The 15,438-nt window shown below is 35.7% G+C and overlaps 1 protein-coding gene across 9 annotated transcripts in view; it reads left to right on the top strand.

Annotated features, from left to right (window-relative positions):
* CACNA2D3 (calcium voltage-gated channel auxiliary subunit alpha2delta 3) overlaps window positions 1-15,438 on the top strand; it is a 482,761-nt gene that overhangs the window by 394,679 nt on the left and 72,644 nt on the right. For all 9 annotated transcript variants that reach the window (XR_007908333.1, XM_051811537.1, XM_051811536.1 and 6 more), the window contains 9 exons: window positions 2,048-2,119; window positions 2,349-2,410; window positions 4,239-4,306; window positions 6,108-6,153; window positions 6,309-6,406; window positions 7,202-7,295; window positions 7,956-8,051; window positions 9,286-9,407; window positions 9,982-10,062. Coding sequence is in view for 8 of the 9 variants with exons in the window: in XM_051811537.1 (XP_051667497.1) it covers window positions 2,048-2,119; window positions 2,349-2,410; window positions 4,239-4,306; window positions 6,108-6,153; window positions 6,309-6,406; window positions 7,202-7,295; window positions 7,956-8,051; window positions 9,286-9,407; window positions 9,982-10,062 (739 nt within the window). In the remaining variant the exon portion in view is untranslated. The remainder of the gene's footprint in view (window positions 1-2,047; window positions 2,120-2,348; window positions 2,411-4,238; window positions 4,307-6,107; window positions 6,154-6,308; window positions 6,407-7,201; window positions 7,296-7,955; window positions 8,052-9,285; window positions 9,408-9,981; window positions 10,063-15,438) is intronic.

Below are 15,438 nucleotides of genomic sequence, written 5' to 3'. Positions count from 1 at the left end.
TTTTAGTAAATCTATGACTTGCCTGAGGCTTGTGGGAGGAATGGGTCTTAGACAACTGCAGGCACCAATAGGAGAAAAATGAAAACCATGTTAAAGATAAATGGAACTGTTCTGTAAATGTTAGAAAGTAGATGGTTAATTAAGACCAGCTCTCCAAGTCCAAAACCACAAAACTTAAAATAGGAAACTATTTCCAGAATTGCCTATTATGTATTGTTAAAAAAAAAAAATCTACAGTAAAATATATGCTTTATTTTATATGTGCCTCCAGCTAAAAATTATTCTTTTACACTCACTGACAGAAGAGTAAGACTGTTAATTCAAATCTAGATGCCCTAGAATTAGATTTAAAGAGCTGCAAAGTTTGCAGTTTTTGATAGGTCAGCCATGCTCAACTTGTTCATGAGAATAAAACCAGATACTTCACTGGCAAGTTTAGTCATTCACTTTTCACTCCATACTAACTCAGAAAGCCTGCAGAGTGCATTTATAAGTCTATCTTCACAATTTTTCATTAAAACCCGACCGAATTGCCCAGTCTGGCATGAGGTACTCTGGAACAGGAGGTATTTATTCACTTGAACATGATGTTCAAAATTGTGTTCAGATAGATAAGCAATAGAAAAGACATAAAAATGCTCCCTTTGTCAATATTATTCTGCATTTTGAATTTGAATTGATTAGTGATAGTGGAATTTTCCAATTGTAATGAAAACTACAGCTGCAAAAGATTTATAGGTGCTTTTTTACCACAACAAGCGAAATAACTCACTTCTTCCATTAGTAAATCTAAGAGCAATCAAATGAAATGTTTCCATATATAGATGGTATAACTGTTAAGCAGTAACTTTCTTATTTCTTCGTTGAAGTCCTGAACTGATAAATAGGCAAATTCAAAGCCCTAATGTTGAGAATTTCTCAAAGAACCCCTGTATTTTCATTCTTCAGTTGCAGCCCAGAGCCCCTGCCCTCAGAGCAGCTGTGCCAGGGTAGCGTGTCCTCATCCTGCTGGTCATTTTGTCCTGGAGACCCGGGGGATGAGCGTTGGTTTTTCTACTCTTCTTTTCATCATCATGGCATGTTCACCTAAGGGAGAGGGTGTGTGTCCTCTGGGAGGAAGACTCTTCTCTCCTAGGGAGCAAATAGGTGTGCTGAGGGAAGGGTTTTTAGAGGTGTTGGGAAAGGGACTTTGCCGCATAGGTTTGGGAGGCTGCAGCTGGTGTAGAGGCTAGAAAACAGTTACAGAAAAACACTGTTTGTGGTGATCTAGAAAGTAACAGATTTTGCACGTAATCATTGTGTATAAACTCATCTCCATTTATTTTCTGGTTTCCCTAGCTTCTCTGAGTTTTTGGTTTATACAAGTAACACAACTTGGTTTTGAGGGAGATTTAAAATGTCTCTTGGACAACTTTGAGAGGGAGAGGTCCAGGCCAATTCGTAAAGCTGTGACTGACTTAGGGCTTCCATTACAGAGCTAAAATTTATTACCTTGCAAGGGGCACCTGACACCAAAGGACAACTGAGGGAGTTGCAGAGCGCTGCAGTTGTGTGCTCCCACAGAAACAGGTTACTGATCAAACGGGCTGTCATTCTGTTTTCATGGACTAGTTCTAATTTCTGATGCAGTTAGGATGAAGTTTCTGGTGCTGGTTTAGGATGCAGCCCAATGTAAATTCTTAAGCAGAATGAATAGTGTGGGGTAAGTGGTGTTTTCTCTTATTCTGTATAGTTGTCGATGTAATTAAACACTGAGCCCTGGTCTAACTTCACCTAAATCCAGCTATTTTACTATGAGGGATGCTGAAAGCTCTTATCTTCTGTGCCTTAGCAACGTGCCTAGAGTTGTGTGGTAGGAGTCTTGCCCTATACAGTCAATAACAGAATCTGTAAGGGGGTTTTTCAGTGCATAGTAGAATTACTGAAAATGAAGAAATGAAGAAAACTGAGCACTGCTTAGGCCAAATGAGTGTACTGGAGAGCTCAGAGGTAAAAGAATTATCAAAAATGCAAATAAAGGGATTGACACACATTTCCTTTGTTTCAGCTCCGAAATGCAATGGTGAATCGAAAAACAGGGAAATTCTCCATGGAAGTGAAGAAGACAGTGGACAAAGGGGTACAGTGTCTAAAATATTATTCCAACTAAATATAAAGCAAGCAATAATTTTTTAAAAGTTTTTAAGTTTGCTATAAATATTATTCACTGCAGTATATTTTTTTTTTTTGCTCACTGAATGTAAACATTACTTGTGATTTTATCAGGGACTAACCACTTGGTCTTTTATATATTTCTCATAGCAAACTAAATTCTTCCCCCGTTCCCTTCTTTCTTGTTCTGAATCTAGAAGCGGGTATTGGTGATGACAAATGACTACTATTATACAGACATCAAGGGGACTCCATTCAGGTAGAACCGACCATAATAAATGGACATTTCATCCAGCTCATTGGATCTGTGCTTATACAGAGCTTGTGAACTCATTAAAAGCTCATCAGCAAAAGTTGACAATGAAATATCCCCGGACAATGCTGAAAATAGCAAGGAAAAGGAGCCTACCAGCATTCCTTTCAGCTTTTCCAGGGATGGAAAGTTTGTGCAAGCTCACACAGGCAAACTCCCAGTGTTTGTCATGGCTTACGTTTCATTGAAAAAATATTCAGTTGAGGTTTACATTGAACGAAAGGCTTTCGAAAGTACTTGGAGAGCTATAAATACTATAATCCATTTAAGTAACTACATATTGAGCCCCATTTTGATTTTTTTTTTCCACAACAAGAATGTAATGTAAAATGAGATAGTATTTCGCTTCCAATTTGAGGTTTGGATGGTTTTTTTTCTCTGAACTACCTTTGGTGTATTTCTATAACTAAAACTTAGTACATTGGTGATTTTGGCATGCATTTTAGCGGGGGGAAAAAAAAGGAAAAGAAAGACAGGTAGTCACTTCAAAAATGCTCGTATTTGAATTAGAAATAATCCATTAATGAAAGAGTACTAGTGGTAACTTATGCTTAAAGCAGAAGGGTGGCAGTTGCAATACTCAACTGAAATTTTCTTCAATGTAACTGTTTCACATAACTTGAGCTACATTGCCACATAGGGAAACTATAGGCATGTTTCTCTGACCTCTAATGCACTGTTTATTGTTGTTGAAATTCACACGTGAGTGGTAATACTCAGTGTAGGTTTGGTTTTGTTTTTATTTTGTGGAATTTTTTGTTATTGCTGGGGTTTTTTTTTGTTTGCTTGGGTTTTGTGTTTTGTTTTGTTGTGTTTTCTTTCCTCTGGCACTGTCTATCTTGCCCTATTAAGTAAACAGATATATGCATGCAGTGCAAGTTATGATGCTGAGCACAGAAATATTTAGGAAAAAGTCCTGGTTTTTTAGCATGATATATATCTAGTTTCGATGGGTTGTAGTGTAGATTTGGGAAGACAACAAGGGCAACATTTATTAAAATCTATAGTGTAGTGTCAAAGATTTTTAGTGTTCAGCTCTTGATTGCAGCTTGTGTGCTCTTGGATTTGGTGCCTCTACATGTACTTCAAGTACTGGCAGATTCTTAGCCTGAGATAATCCCCTTGAATGAATGAATGCCAGAAGGTATTCTGTGTATGTGTTCAATAACAAGAGGCATGGGATCCCCAGCCATTAAACTTGGATAGTTTAAATAGTACACTAAAAACCAAACCAAAACAGAGTATGTAACTGTTGATAATTTATGAAGCCAAAGTCAATACAAAAGAGCTATACGAGCTAAAAATATGAAACACGGAAAAATTAGTCCAAGAGGAGTCATGATGCTGTTGTCATGTTGGAAATTTTTTTCCTCTCAGTAGCTCCATCAATTCCCACACTTCTGTAGTTTCTCAACAGCTTACTCTGAATACAAAAAATTGTCTCCTTCATTGTAAGTCCATGGGCATGTTCAAGGCCCAGCTGAAGGAATCTCCTGCTGTGTGAACAGCAGTGAGCTTAGAGGGGCTCATTTATTAGTTTGCCAGAGAATAATGGTTTACTGCACCTCTAAGCACACATAAATACAGCCAATTGTTGCAGCCACATCATTGAGGCAACTAGTTGTAAAATAAATATAATCTGTGAGGGTTTGGAAACAAAGTTTTAAAGTTAATCATAGTACACTAGATGGAGATGTTAGAAATGAAAATAGCTCTGAATGTCTGCTATTGTTTGTCTCACAGATTTCAAGGTCTGCTTTATTTCTCTGCACAGTTTAGGTGTGGCTCTCTCTAGAGGACATGGAAAATATTTCTTCAGAGGGAACGTAACTGTAGAAGAAGGTAAGATACCTACCTTCTCATGTTGCTTATCCAGTAGTTTTATTGTTGATTTGGTAGTCTTAAAGCTTTTATGTTTGTCTGCAGATTCCATAAGGTAATTAGATTTTTTTTCCTTTCTTTTCTTTTTTTTTTATATTTTATTTGAAGATCTTTTACTTCACAGGATTTTTGTCCTCAGTTATATTAAGCATAGTCAGACTGTGAATCTTCTTTAGATGTGATCATCTTCTGTCCTCTCTCAATGTTCCAGAGAATCACTCAGGCCCGATGTTAATTATTTGTGGTGTTTTCTAAATGAAGTAACCACTAAGAGCACTGTAATTGTTATGGCATTTTTGTTCACAGGCTATACATTGTGAACTCTTTCAGAGCTATAATTGCTTTGGGCATTATCTACAAGGATTTACATATTTATAGCAACAGTAGAAGTAACCAGGGAAAGAACTGTTCTTTCTTTATGGTTTTGGTTTTTGATAAGTCCCCAGTTAAATGAGTGTGCAGGAGTCCACTGTGTGTGGTGATAAAAGGTGTTTTGCAACAAGGTTTCTGAAGATGAAGGAATAGTAGAGGCATTTCAGAAGATTGAAGAGAGATTTGAAAAGTTTTAGAAATTACTGAGCAAAAAATGTTTTAATACGGGAATTCTTTCTGATTTTATGCTGAAGTCTCCATTTCCAATTCTTCTTGTTTTGTCAGTGATGTCAAACAATATCCTTAATTTCTTCAGGTCTTTGTTCCTCAGCTGTATTTTGCGACACGAATATGTTCCTGTACTCAGGAGAGATATAAAAAGAAATGCTTTGAAGTTTGAGTCACTTGAGCAGCAAATACAAGTCTAGATAGAAAGAGAGCACAGCAGGAGATGCAGAGCTGCTTGCTCTCCAAACTGTTCCCAACGCACCTCTCACCAATGTTCTTTAATCCAGCCACACATTTCAGCAGTCTGTCTGATATTTGCTCCCAGATGCATCACCAGAAGTGTTAACAGAACCATAACTAACAGTTCCTTCTCTCCCAGTTTTACCTTCACTGGTTCTCCATCACTGACACTTCACTGTCCTCCCCAAGGATTGCAGTTGTAGTTCTGGTTTTGGCTTCCCTGCTTTCCTTAACTGCTGTTGGTTTGTCATTGTTTATTATGTGCTCTGGCAGGTTAAACCCAGACCCTGCCTTCTGATCCCTATTTTCTTATTGTCTATTGATAGGTGTTTTAAGAGTTTTTAAAATTGCCAAAGTACATTTTTATTGTGCTATATAACTAATGATATAGTTCTTATTTACAAGCATTTGCGTGACCTGTTAGCACAAAAAAACTATTCTGAATGATCCCATAAATTGTTGTTTGTGTTCATGGACTGTGTCCTTAGGTTTTGAGGGAATTACAACTTTTTTCTTAAAAGAGAAGGAGAACAACTCACATGAAATGAGAAGTGTGTATTTTAGCATAAAGAACTTTACTGACTGAAGAGAACAAGGGAGTAGGAACAGGAGTCTGTTACCATTTTGTATTTGTCTTTATTCAGATTTTCTTCTTAACTTTAAATATATTATGCGAGTAATTTGTATGAGTTAAACATACTAGCACAAAAAAGTTTTCCTACCTTTTCAGTTTTAGATCTGATTTAGCTGGCTTTTGCAAGTTTGTTAGACCCTGAAGTGTATTTGAGCATAGTTTACTGTGATTTATTTCGTCGTGGTAATAATGCACTTTCCAAAAAGGGTTTATGTTATGGAGTGTATGCAAATAACCATCTGTTACCCAGACTGCTCCCTAAGTAACCCATTATTATTACTGTTACAGGTTTACATGATTTAGAACACCCTGATGTATCTTTAGCAGATGAATGGTAAGCCTTAAATAAAGCATGAAATTGGTGTCTGTTACCCTTCTTGGTTTCATATTGTTTGTGCTCGCAGAGCCCAATTCTTTATGTTCGAAGACAAAGAGAGATCATTCTTACACATATAATAACATTTTAATGTCTTGACAACGTGTTCACAGGTCCTATTGCAACACTGACTTACATCCTGAGCACCGTCAAATGACTCAGTTAGAAGCCATTAAACGCTACCTCACGGGAAAAGAGCCATTGCTGCAATGCAAGTATTTTGTTAAATGTGCACTTAAATGGGCTTTAGCCCAGCTAAAAACTGTTGCACTGAACCTTCTACAAAATGGAAAGCTACTTAGTTCAACCAGTGTTAGTTTGAGATAGGATTGCTTGGCTGATGTTACTTTGGAATTTCAATTGGTTTTGAGCTTTATCCAGGGTATCAATAAAGATATCGATGATTCAGATTTCTGACTTTTGCAGTGAACAATATGCCTGAAACAAACATTCAGGTTTCTTTTCGGATGATGCTATGCGAAATTATCACTCCATCTGGTTTTGTAAGTTAAACAGAATTGGTCTGAATCAATCCTTGAATCATGCCTCTAAAGAATATATGAGATATTTCATGAGCATCTTAGGGAGGATGGGTATGCAATTACCATTTCTGAACTGCAAAGTAGAATAAAAAATTCAAGTGGATAAGTGCATATTCTGCTGACCTGTAGAAATGTGAGTGTTAGTAGACCTGCTTGTTTTAACCTTATGTCATGTGCAAATGGGAGCATTAGATAATGTATACATGGACAAGTTACAAGAGAAGTGGAGGATCAATGTTTGGGTTTTTATCTAAATTGTTGTTAGTGCAATGAAATTATATATGAAAAAATGCATTGTTGTAAAATACCATTTAATATTACATAGTAAGTGCTTCATAGTGAAAAACTTTTGAAAGCATATCACAGATAAAATAATGTACAATGTAAGAAAACCTATTGTCCAGTCATCTAAAAAAATTTCTCTGTATGCACATACATTTACTGACTTTAATATATTGTGATAGGTGATAAAGAATTGATCCAGGAAGTTCTGTTTGATGCAGTTGTGAGTGCACCAATTGAAGCTTATTGGACCAGCCTAGCATTGAATAAATCAGAGTAAGCAGGTTTCGTGTCAACCTTATCTATCAGCCATGGGTGTATTTTTGACAGATATGTTAGTGAACTGGTGGCATGTCTAACAAATTCTGATATGCATGAAGATATTATTTTAACCCAAATAGCACAAATTTTGAGTTCAGTCTTAAGTGCTTATCTTGCAGTGTACATCACGATGATTAGTTGTAATTTCCACAATAAAACTAATGAAATTCTATACTTGGTTGCTTGAGCAACATTCACACCTATGACTTGAAGCATAGACATACTATGGAGGTGTTGAATGAACTGGGAGCAAGATCTGGAATTCTTGCCCATCTCAGAATCACTGAGTGCCAGTGGCTATTAAATAGTTGGTATATAGCTGTGCCACACCTTTTTATGCTATGACTTCCATATAAACCTTCTCTACAAATCCTACAAAATGTACTGTCTTTGACTTTTTAGTGATTTTTGGCCTAAATAGCATTTCTACACTGCATATTTTTCAAAAGCCACATGTCTATAAATTAAAAACCAGCATTTAAAAATAAATCAACAAATAAGGGAACTATGCTTAAGATTATAGTTCTCGAAAACTACAATACACTTGTACTTTCTTTGACCAGTAATATAGCTTTATCTTTTTACTCTCTAAAAGCATTATCTTTGCCATTTCAGAAACTCTGACAAAGGAGTGGAAGTTGCCTTCCTTGGAACACGGACTGGACTCTCTCGTATCAACCTGTTTGTGGGTCCAGAGCAGCTCACTAACCAGTAAGTAACAAAGCTGTGCTTGGCAGCCATATAAGAAAAGAAGGGAAAAAATGTTTATTTTTATGAAGCCCATCTACTGGTTCTTCAGATAGAACAAGTTAGAAAGATCTCATAGGACCCCTTAAATTCTTTGTTCAACTGGAACATTTGGAACAATGAACTATTTTACACGAGTAGCCCATGTGTTTGCTTTCTCCACACACATACTCCCAGCCTCACATCTTTATTCTTCAGAGCAGAATTATGAAAATGCTACACCTGCAGATGATGATTTTTTTTTAGTACCCCACCTAAAAACAAGTACTTGTAGGCTTTTCCAGAGATTTTGCATCACTGTTGTGGAAAACATTTTCAGTGTAGAAATAAAACCAAGTGGCAGAAGTGGACTGAGTGTAAGAGTAATCAAGAGATCTCATTACATAATGAGGGTTTCCTATTTTGCTTGGAGAAGATGTAATCTAATGGAGGTATTATGCGTGCAAAAGAAAAAATGCACTTGATATTTATGATAATATAATTTAGTTTATTTAATATAAAATTATATGGTGCCTATCTGACCACAACTGCTGTTGTAGTTCAAGTAGCCTGACAGGTGAGATCAATAGCACTCCAATTTGTTACTGTCAGACAGCAAACCAGAACAGCTGTGTGGACACCATACTTTCTCTTGTCACTTGACACAACTTTTCCTCTGTTAACATTCCCTGAAATGATTGAGGAATAAAGTAGTTGTTTATTGAGGAATAATTATTGAGGAGTAATATAGTTGTCCACTACCACCCCTTACATAGTAATTGGAAAGTAAGCTGTAAAATCATTTCTTTTTTCACTATTTAAGAGCAAATACCAGTGGCAACAGACTGTCAAATCTCCAGTGCCTTTTCCACCTTGTACAGTTCACAGTTCTTACATTGTGCTAAAAGACAAAGGCCTTTTAGACTAAACATTTTTATTTGTACACATCAGTAAAAATGTTTTTAGCAGAGCTTAGAGGTACTATTTTTCAGTACTTTTTCCATCTTTCACAACAAAAGTGATTGTAAGTGTGTCACAAATATTTATTAGTGGCTAAATTTAACTCTTTTGTTGAACAAATGGTATTAGAAGAATTGTTCCAAACCATTTCCTTTCCCTAAAAATCGCATTTTGTTTTTTTATTGTCTTTCAAAGCTAGAAACTACTGTGTGCCACGCAACAAATAACAAGTGTTTTCTGTCTCTCTTTTTTTCTCAAGAGACTTCCTGACAGCTGAAGATAAGGAGAACATTTTTAATGCTGACCATTTTCCACTCTGGTACAGAAGAGCTGCTGAGCAAATACCTGGGAGCTTTGTGTATTCAATTCCATTCAGCACAGGTCTGTCATTTTGTCATTCTCTAAATTCTGAGCTATATATGATGCTGAAAGGATTCCAAGTATGTCAGTACTGAGTGGACTCTGTAGCTAATCTCCAGTGTTAATCTGAAATGTGCATTGAAATCTGCAGCTACTTTCCTGGCCCTTTGTCCAGGTGCATCTCTTACAGGGCTGCAAGGGGAACCCCAAGGTGTGGTGTAACACTTTGCTTTTAATATTTGCACAGGTTGAACTTACAGCCTGGTATTTTGAGCTAGACAAGTCCAACAGAACAAATGTTCACACTAATGAGAAGCCCAACCAAAAGTTGTCACCTTTGTTGCCATTTTAGCAGAGTCAAAACCTGATAATCATTTCAGTGTTTTAAGCTTGGTTGTGGGATGCTGGGGAATTTAAAATGGCAGTGCCTGTATGTTCTGTGCAGACATATAGAACATGATGTTTACTACTTTATTTTCTGAGCACTAAATCCATGTGGACTGTTATTTCAAACCAGGGGAAAAAAGCTCAGTTGCCTCATTCTGCAGTATGTTTTTTCAATTATTTTTACTTTTTTTTTTAATAAACCCTGCAGAAACCGCAAACAAGAGCAATGTAGTGACAGCCAGTACTGCTATTCAGCTCCTGGATGACAGGAAATCTCCAGTGGTTGCAGGTACAATTGTTGTAGCTTATTTGGTTTGTTATTTTTTTTAAAATCAGTTTAAGCATTTCTCACTTTTTTGGGTTAGCAGATATTTAATGTAGAAATATGATTTGAGAAGGTATCACATATAAAGAGTTCTAATATTGCATCAACAAGCTTTGGGTTTGGTTGTTTGGTTTTTAGTTAATTGTAAAAGAGACAGGCAGGTGTTGCTTCCATTTCCCTAATAATTGTTTAATATTGAACATTAAAAATTGCTTGGGTCTTGTATTTTCTATCTGAGATAAAGACAATGCTTTAGCATGTAAAAAAATTCTGTGATATCTACAAATGCATAATACCATGAAAAGTAAGATTGGTGAACTTACAATCTGAAGCTTGTCAGTGTTTTTTTTTACTTCTAATTCTGTGAACTTTAAAAACTGTGTGCTAGATGTTTTGTTTACAGTATGAAGCGTTTTTAAGAATTTGTTTTGAATAATTTTTCCTTTCTCTCTTGTATGGCTGCATGTTTTCAGTTGGGTTTTTTTTGTGGGGAGACCTCTTTGGATCTGTATAAACCTTTTTCCATGAAAGTATCACTCAGCCAGCAACAGCCATTCAGAGACAAACAAATATATGCGTTATTCTTGTCCTCTTTAAGTTGGAGATCACAAATGTGACTTGTCAGTCCTACTTTTTTTCTCTCAGAAAACTTTTAAGAAAGTACCCAGCATCTAGTTCAAGTTTTAGGTTTTGCTATAAGAGTGACAATATTCTGTTTTAAGTAAAATGGATTTGGAGGCAGAAACTGGAGCAGTGGTAAATGGGAGAAGTTTGAAGTTTTTATTAGCCAGACTTGGGAGACTAAAGTAAGATTATGGGTAACATTTTCAAATACCTCCATTGGAGTTCAAATTTGGCCAAAACGTCTCATTTTAATTTGTGTGAAGTAAGTACTCCTTATCCCCATTTGGTCTGAGTAGATTACAGAAAGCAGCAGGATGGGATACACATTTCATGTTAAATCACTCTATTCCCTAGAGGGATTTGACTGAAAATAAAACTGTGCCAGAATGTTGTTTATTACAGATCACTACAAGAGTTTAAAACTGGCAGAGAGAAACTAGAACATTATTATAAAATGAAAACCTGAGTGGGACCTGCCCATGAGGGGGCAAAAAAAGGAACAAAACAATTTCTTAGTACAAAATCTGTAGTTTCTTCTATTTTCCTACCTACACTAAGGCTTATTGCAAGTAGGGAATATTCAACTCTATAATATAGGCAGAAAATCCTAAAATCAGTGAGTCTGCAGACTGTTACTACAGAGAAATTGAGTGTTGCTGCTGTTTCACCATCTGTACCTACTAATACCAGTTCCCTGTCAGAATGTGTTTGCTTATTGGCAAAAAACCCATGTAATTTGTTTTTAAAATCCCTCCTGCCTCTCGCAATTGAGATTGTGATTTTATTTTTTTTTTAACTTAAATGAATGCCAATTCTATAGAAAGTGTGGAAGGACAACATAAGGCTTTAATATATAAGTGTAGTAGCATCATATATATTTCTGTTTATACAGAGCTCAATTTAGTTGCTGGAGAGGAAGTAACAGTAGCACCGAATGCAGGGATTTTTTTAGATTTAAACACATTTATGGTCAAAACTACTTTAGTTGAGTGTTTTCTATGACCATGTCTTCTATTTCAAGTTTACATTGAAATTTTACGCATCTTCAAAATATCCCTGTTACATTGTGACAGAGAATAAAAGATGGTGGGATTTTTTTTTTCTTCTCAACATGACCTAAAAACAGGAGAATGACCCAGTCCCTAGTCCTGAAATTTCATGAGATTCCTTCAAGATTAGTATTCCTTAAAAGTAAATTATTAAAGATACTACTCACCTAGACAGTTCTGAACAAGATATGGGGATGGAAACAAGCAAATAAGAGTCATCATGGTGCAAAGCAGGCTCTAAAAATTGAAAAAATGGTTCTTTCCTGAGATTTTGGGAGTGTTGAGAAAGTAAGTGAACCTTCATAACAGTAATTCCCTGTAGATGCATTTTAGTTCAAAAGCTGCAGTACAATACAGGACCTTAAAAGCCCTTCCTGTTGAAAGAGGCCATCACTGTTCACAGAAAACATGGAAATTATCCCCTTGGTATGTTTAATTAAAGATAACAGCACTGACATAATCTTCTTAGGGCAAAAATTTATTAAAGAATGCTGAAGAAAATGTCTGATGAAAATTGTCAAGTCCTCTTAACTTTTCTTCGTTGAACAAGCAGAACCTGGATTTCAAGCCTCATTGGAAACATCCATAGCAATGCTGAGTAAAATACTCTGGACACTTATTCAGAAAAAGGAAAGATTAAATCATACACAGGCAAAGTCTTCAGCCTCACAGTCATTTGAAATTTAAAATTTGAAGGAGATGAGGAGAAATGGTCCATTTTTGTTTAATACAGGGCTGCTTAGAAAAGCTGAAATTAAGCACAGTTTTCCTTAATCCTTTTGTGCCTATTTTTGTGCAGACCAGTTATTTACATGAATTGTTAAGGTTGGAATTGACCTCTTGAGATCATGTAGTCCAATCCTAGTGGAGTAAGATTTGAGAGAATCTTGAGCTAGAGCAGATTAACCAGAACTGTGTCCAGCCAGATCCTGAATGTCTCCACACATGGAGAGGCCTCACCCTCTCTGGGTGTGTTATATTAAATGTAACTAGATAGGAAAAACAGCTGGGGCTTTATTATTTTTGCCACCAATTGTTAAAAATGTAGAATTCAAAAAAAGTTTTGTTTCTATGGTACCAAAGTACGATGAAAGAGTACCTATTTATTTTCTACCAATTTTTTTTATATGATCAATTTTGTGTTGGACTTCCTAATTATCAAAGTTGAAATTAGAAAACACCGAGTCCTCCTTGCATACATACTCTTCATTTCAGTCAAAATCAAGTAAAAGTTTAATTTGTTCATTTTAAAAACATATAAAAAGCTTTACCAACACGAGACCTGTAGTTTCTGAAATCGAGCAAGCCCTAACTAGAATAGTATATTAACAGAAGTTCACTGTAGCTAAATTAGTGAGAAATGAAACTACTCCCACTATCTGAAAATTTCTCTTATTCAGTGGAATTCTGAGGAGAAAAGAAATCTATGTTTTTCTTATGTACAGGCATGTTTACAGTCATTTTCTATCAAAGAGCAGTGATTGCCTGGGACGTGCATTCAAGCGTTGCCATAGCTCTGTGAATCTACCCTGACTCATTCTACTCTGCTGAAGCTGCATAAAAAGAGCAATTGCAGTAATTTCTGTTTGGACAGAAGAGAAAAATCTGGTTTTCTTCATAATTGCAAGATTTTTGATTGGTGTGTTTGTTTTTCTTCTTTATGCTGCGTTCCTCATACAGGTTGTGGCTGGAAAATCAGCTGCTCTCAGAATCTTCTGTGGCAAAAGTTACCAAAAGATTTGTGAGAATGCCAGGCTCACAAGGATTAGATTTTACCCTGTATGAACATGTTGAATAATAGTAATACTTTTTTATGTAGTCTTTTCAAGAGAATACATCTATTAATTTCAGAATGATTAAAGATGGCCAATTTTTTCTCACAGATGTCACATTTTCTACTGCCAAGCAGTAAAAGCTGAAACAAAAATGAGAGATACTTTCTACCACCCATGATTCATAACTTTATACAGTGGCTTGTCTCTATGTGGGTGTCTGACAGAGAAGGTTGCAAGGAATCTGTCCTTAAATGCATGGCAGGTGCCTTTAATTCCATAGTAGATGCTGCCAAAGATTGGGTTACTCCCTATTCTTTGCCACACTAGTGCTGTGAGACTAATAGAAATGATTTGTTTTGTAAGAGATTTCTTGGAAAGAAATATGCACTCATGGCTTAGTAGAATAAAAGAAACACCTACTATTGATTTCTGCTAAAACCATAGATCATGCCTAAGTGTTAGTTTATAGATATATAATTTATATTTAAATATGAACTAAAATATATTTAAAATATAATGAGCAGGTCATTGTAGTCAAATGTAGGACATGTTACCGAAACTGAAGAAAAACCTCCTCTGTTCACTGAAAGTTTGATTTTAAATGCTTTTACCAAAAATACTTACTATGCAAACAAGTAATATTGTGTTTTATTCTGTCAAACAACTTGTTCCAAGTAATACCAGGATACAGTATCTAACTTTTCCAGTATTTAACTTCTCGAAGTTGATCCCTTATTTTTATAACCAGCCCATATACAAATTCAAGGTTTTTACTCCAAAGTCTGGTTAGAGAGAGTTTTTTTACAGGTGTCCTCATCCATCACCTTATTTGTTCTCTCTTTTATATAACTTTAAACCCCAACTTTATTATGGCAAAAAAATTCAGTTATTCCATGTTAAATATTCCTAGTCAGGATGCTAAAAGCCCTCAGGTATTTCAAATGACACAGCTTGAATATTTAAGACCTCCTTTTTTTTCCCCATCCATAAGCTAAGGAAGATGGTAATGATTTAATTTCATCACTGATTTGTTAAAATTGGCATTCAATTTTGAATACCTCTATTCTGGCTAGTGGAAAGTGATCCTAATGGTCCTGCTGTTTAAGATATTTCAAGCTGTGCCTTGAGAACAGGAAAGATCCAAAATCTCATATTACTTCTGAAGTACAAATCAGTTTTATTGAGACTGGTCACACTTCAGGTTTTCATTCTTCCTGTTTAAATCAGCTTCTACAGAACAGCAATTTAAAAGGAAAATTTGTGAATATAGCAGTTTTCAAGTAACTGAGGCTTCTGCTGATCTAGGCTCTAAGTAAGGAAGATTCTTTTATAATTTCATGGAGGACAATGGTGACATTGTATCTGAAAATCAGTGACTTTATGACACAAAAATTTTGCTCTTCACCCTGTGTTCCCCTTTTTTTTTTCTTATGTGTTAATATTTGTATATACGTGACCTCAACACTACATTCAGGGTTTTTTTGAGTGAATTTAAATGGGGTTTGAATGTACATCTCTCTTTTAACAAGTTCCTAGAACATGTATTGAAAAACTGATTCCCAATGGCTTAATCAAAAGTAGTTTTAACTGTTGATATTTCTAGGAGTGGCAGACACTGTAAATGTTTCACAAATGGTGAAATCTACTGTTGTTAGAGTGGCAAATAGAGTAAATGCATATGCTCTGTAGTGCTTGGAATTTTTTTTCTATTCTTTCTCACATATATTGCTTTTGTATTAGTATATCATTAAGTACATTCAAGTAAATGTCACTGCCATACACAGTCCTTAAAATTTATGATGCCATCTATAAAATTGCATTTTAGTATGAAGGCCTAAGGGAAAATGAATATGTCATCATAATGACACACCAACCAAATTTTTGAGGCATTC

Source organism: Manacus candei, unplaced genomic scaffold, assembly GCF_025592945.1.
Source record: "Manacus candei isolate 608988 ecotype Guabito, Panama unplaced genomic scaffold, ASM2559294v1 h1tg000082l, whole genome shotgun sequence".
In the NCBI taxonomy this organism is placed as follows: Eukaryota; Metazoa; Chordata; class Aves; order Passeriformes; family Pipridae; genus Manacus; species Manacus candei.
Note: the sequence above shows the minus strand (reverse complement) of the source record. Positions and strands in the feature narration are given on the sequence as shown.